Source organism: Microtus ochrogaster, chromosome 4 (assembly GCF_000317375.1).
Source record: "Microtus ochrogaster isolate Prairie Vole_2 chromosome 4, MicOch1.0, whole genome shotgun sequence".
In the NCBI taxonomy this organism is placed as follows: Eukaryota; Metazoa; Chordata; class Mammalia; order Rodentia; family Cricetidae; genus Microtus; species Microtus ochrogaster.
Window position 1 is genome coordinate 52,646,631 of NC_022011.1, and position 4,967 is coordinate 52,651,597.

Consider the following 4,967-nt stretch of genomic DNA (forward strand, 5'->3'; position numbering starts at 1 on the left):
GCTCTGTAGACCAGGCTGGTCTCGAACTCACAGAGATCCGCCTGCCTCTGCCTCCCAAGTGCTGGGATTAAAGGCGTGTGCCACCACCACCCGGCTCTAACATAGCATCTTTACTTACTTGGTGTCACTGTGATAAAATGCCAGATAGGATGACTTAGGGGAGTAAAGATTTATTTTGGCTCATGATTTCTGAGGGATTTAGGTCTCTCCTAGTGCAGAAGGCATGGCTGAGTAGCAGCAGGTACTTGCAGCAGCAACTTTTTAATGTGTTGACAGATCAGAGGCAGAGGATGTAAGCCAGGCCCAGTAGCAGGTATAACCTGCAGAGGTCTGTCCATGGTGACCTGCTTCTGCATTCAGTTCCTACCTTCTGAAAATGCCACAGATTTTAAGTTGGGAATCAAACTTTTAAACAGCCTTTGGGAATGTTTCTGATGCAAACTATAAATAAATGGTGACCTGGCCTATTAGTAAAGATTCCCTTGTAAGCACTAGATTTACCTCTGTGCCAATAATAGACAAGTCAGCCAATAAGGAGTTGGCCCTGAAATTTTTTTGCCTCCTTCATTCATTGTGCTTTCCTGCTTCTGTTTAGAGCCGTTAGACAAGAAGAGAAGTAGAAGATACTCAAATTGAAAAGACTCAGTTTGTACTTGATGTCATCTTATGGGTAGAAGTTATAAAGGATCAAGAAAAGTGTCGTTAGAGTAATGAACTAATTTACTATAATAGGGTACAAAACTGACACAAATAGCAATTTCCTTCCTCCCTCCCTCTCTTCTTTCCTCCCTCCCTCTCTTCTTCCCTCCTTCCCTTTCTCCCTCCCTTGAGAGAGGGTCTTATATTGTGAACTTAGTTCTTGTGATCTTCCTGCTTCAGATTCCTGAATACTGGGTTTATAAGTGTGTATCACCATGTCTGTCATATATTTCTATATTATTGCAGTTAAGTTTTCCTAAAAGGAAGTTGAGTTAATTTCATTTATAATAATATTAAGAAGGAGTATGTTTAACCAAAGAGGAAAAAAAAAAACCTTATGCACAGATAACTCAAGCAATTGTTAAAGGAGACAGAGAGTTTAGTATATAGCTCGGTTGGTAGAGTGCTTGCCTCAGCACCACATAAAATATGTGTGGTGGTTACACCTTAATTCTAGCACTTGGGAGGCAAAAGGCTGGAAAATCAGAAGTTTGTGGTCATCTTTGGTTACATAGTGAATTTGAAGCCAGCCTGGGCTACATGAGACCCTATCTTTTTTTTTTTTTTTTAAATGGGAGGTCATTTCTGTCTGTGTATATTCATGTAACCCTTTTCAAAATTCCAATGATATTCAGAAATATCCAGCCTAAAGTTCAAACATATTTTTCAGGAGATCTAGAATAATTGAACAAGTTTGAAAGAGAACAGTCTCTGTGGAATTAGACTTCCTTATTTTAGATGTTAGTACAAAGCTACAATAAGGAAAGTGGTGTAGTACAGTTATAAACATGGAGCCGCAGACCAGGAGAATTAGATGACAAAAAATCTCAGAAATAAACCATTTCTTGTGTTTAAGGCAACTTTTCAGCAAATGGTGCTGAGAAATCTTAGTATTTGTGTGTAGAAAAATGTGGTCATACCATATATATATGTAAAGTGATCAAAAAATTGAACGTAATAGCTATAATTATATACTTTGCACGATAGTAAAAGCCATAATCACAACACTCCCAATGCAGAGGTAGAAGGATTGTCTATACATAGCACCTCAGCCCACACCTTAAGGGCTGGTGTCCCAAAAGCTATTGGCTGAATGAATTTTCACACAGTAAGCCATGAGCGTTAGGTTGTGTTGGATCAGTGGGGACTGGATTCCACAACTCTGTATTTGTTGATGTTTTGTTTAGTAGTCGCCATTTGTTGCGAAAAGAAGTTTTCCTGATGAGGGATGAGAAGTACAAATGAAAATTGACAAGAACATAAGTAGCCCATTTAAGATGAAATAGCAGTTTTAAATATAAAAGAATAACTCAGCCTTTAAATTCTGACTACGATAGCATTGTAATGTTGAAAATACCTGGCAAAGTACAGAGCTAACGGCACATGTGTTAGTGGGTGAGTTGAACATCTCCTGAGTAGTAGCTTGTCATACTAGTAAAGTGGAGTCCTGGTTAATTCTTAGGTGTCTGACCCTGGCACTGGCAGTGAAGGAAACATTGTATTGTTTAGCACATCTTTAAATAGCAAAAGATAAGAAATAGCTGTATGTTCCTTGGCTGGGAAATAGAATCTAGGGCTAGTTTTACCTTAGCTAAACACAATCAATGAGGTACTGGAGAAATGGTTTCACATCTAAGAGCTTTGGCTACTCCTCCAGAAAACTGGGTTCTATTTCCAGCACCTACGTTGTTGATTTATAATAATCTGTAATTCCGGTCCCAGGGGATCTCATACACTTTTCTATCTCCATGGCATGTGGTACATAGGCTTACATGCAGCCAACATACACACACACACACACACACACACACACACACACACACACACACACTAAAGACACGCGGCCATACACATATAATAAATTGGAAAAAAATAAAGACAACAAATGCATGTTTCAATGTTATCCTCAAAGAAAAACTAAAAGTACGACACTGAACTAAAAAGGAGTTGTAGAGGACTTGTTGAATGGTGCACATTATTATAAATTAGTCACGATCTCTGCTGTTGGATTATAGAAGTATTGAGATACATCAGAAAACTAGACACTAATTCAATAGCCATTGGCCTGGGGGTGGGGGTGGGGAGTTATTGAATGAAAAAGGAAGAAAGCTGTGTGAATGTGTCTATGATGGGTGTGAGAAAAACTTCAGTTGTACTTGGAGACTACTCTACAGCTGACTGTTTTGACCAGTATACCACTGCCTTTCCCTGCTAGAAGCCCTTGCTATTTGCTACTTCCATGTCTTAGTCCTATGAGTTTCCTTTGGCTAAAATATTTTTCAGTCTTCACCCTGTGAGAACCAACCCCCTCATACTCTGCCCGCTTCTTGTCCTGACCACATACACACATCTTGGTGTCATGAAGTGCAAGTGTATGTGTATGTGTGTATGTGTATGCCTGTGTTCCCTATTGTGTAATAAGTAATTCAGCTACCAATTCTTTCTGCCATGTATGCCATCACTGTTCTTAAAACCAGCTGGGCGGTGGTGGCGCACGCCTTTAATCCCAGCACTCAGGAGGCAGAGGCAGGCAGATCTCTGTGAGTTCGAGGCCAGCCAGTGCTACAAGAGCTAGTTCCAGGACAGGCACCAAAGCTACAGAGAAACCTTGTCTCAAAATACCAAAAAAAAAAAAACAAAAAAAAACCAAACAAACACACACACACACAAAAACAAAAACAAAACAACAAAAAAACCTGCAGGAGTCTTCCAGTGTCATTTGCCAATATCGGTACATGGAGTGGCACATACAGACTCCTCTTCAGAAGATGAACATTCTAATTAATATCAGATGTGTGTCTAATGATGTGCTAAAATCTAGTGTTTCGGCTTTGAGATAGAAAGTAGAGAGAAAGTTAGTAGATGTAAGCCCAATACCAAGATGTGAGTAGGAAGACTTGTCTTTAAGAACAATAGCCAGTATATCCTTGTGACCAGTGAAAACAGGAGCAGAGGAGCAATGCCTGGCTTGGGATGTACTCTTGTTTTGGTTGTGTGTAGCTGTTGGAACTTCTTGGTCAGTGTCTTTAATTTGTTGTTGTTGTTATTTAGTATGATGTGTATAGAACCCAGGAGGAAGCAGAAACAAAAGCTAATGAAATACACTCAGCACTGAAGGATGCAGAAGCAGTAATGTGGCTGAATTGCATCTGTAGGGCGAGTTTACCTGTTGCTTATTTTTTTTGCCTTGTTTTGAACTCTCCAACTGTGGATGACTCTTACTGATCAATCCACTCTGTTTTCCATGTGCTCTGTGATCATAGTTAGTTCTCCAAAGTTCTTTAAGGAGCTGCTATGGCCTAGATAGGCCCCATATTCATGGTAAAACTGTTCCTCTCAGGACCTGGCAAACCATGCTGGTTATGACAAGAAGGCTGGGGGCCCATCTAGTTCAGGGAGGGTAGAAATGGACAAGTTTTTCATCAGGATATCTAGATTATGTAGGTATATGTGATTAGAACAGGGTTTCTTCCAACCTGAAGCTCTCTTTAGTTGGGACAAAGGACTTGGTTGAGTCTTAGTATTCTCTGTGGACCATAGGCCTTTGAGACAAGACTGGCCTGTCTTCAGTTGGGTGGGTTCTTTGTTAGTTCCTCCCTTAGACCAGGAGCATAGGTTCCCTGTGGTTTGTACTAGGAACTAAGTCATACGTAGTTTCTCTGTATTGAATGGCATTTGTATTGCAGGATGCAGAGGGCTCTACATGTTTGCACTTGGCTGCCAAGAAAGGCCACTATGATGTGGTTCAGTATCTGCTGTCAAATGGACAAATGGATGTCAACTGCCAGGTAAAGCCATACACCCCATGCGTAGTTGTCCCACCTCTTTCATGGCATCTCCTTCTCTTAGTTCAGCTCCTTAAAGACCCACAAGTCCTGAAAGGCCTTGTCTTAGTTTCCAATGCTGTGATAAACACCATGGTCAAAAGTAACTTAGGGAGGAAAGACTTTATCACCTCTTATAGGTCACATTTCTTCATTGATGGAAGTCAGCGTCGGTACCTGGAGGCAAGAACTGAAACAGCGACCATGGAGGAACACTACTTACTGGCTTGCTTCCCATAACTTTCTCAGTTTGCTTTCCTATACAAGATCACTTGCTCCAAGGGTGGTAGTGCTGACAGTAGACTGGGCCCTTTCACATCAGTTATGAAACAAGAAAATACCCCCACAGTCTTGCCTGCAAAACCATTCTGATAGAGTCATTTTTCTGAACTGATGTTGTTCCCTTTTTCCAGATAACCCTAAAGATGACTTTAAAAAAAAAAA

The 4,967-nt window shown here is 40.6% G+C and overlaps 1 protein-coding gene across 5 annotated transcripts in view; it reads left to right on the plus strand.

The window, feature by feature from the left end:
• Ehmt1 (euchromatic histone lysine methyltransferase 1) overlaps nucleotides 1-4,967 on the plus strand; it is a 168,905-nt gene that overhangs the window by 135,822 nt on the left and 28,116 nt on the right. For all 5 annotated transcript variants that reach the window (XM_026778400.1, XM_026778412.1, XM_013346039.2 and 2 more), the window contains one exon: nucleotides 4,386-4,487. In XM_026778400.1, the coding sequence (XP_026634201.1) occupies nucleotides 4,386-4,487 (102 nt within the window). The remainder of the gene's footprint in view (nucleotides 1-4,385; nucleotides 4,488-4,967) is intronic.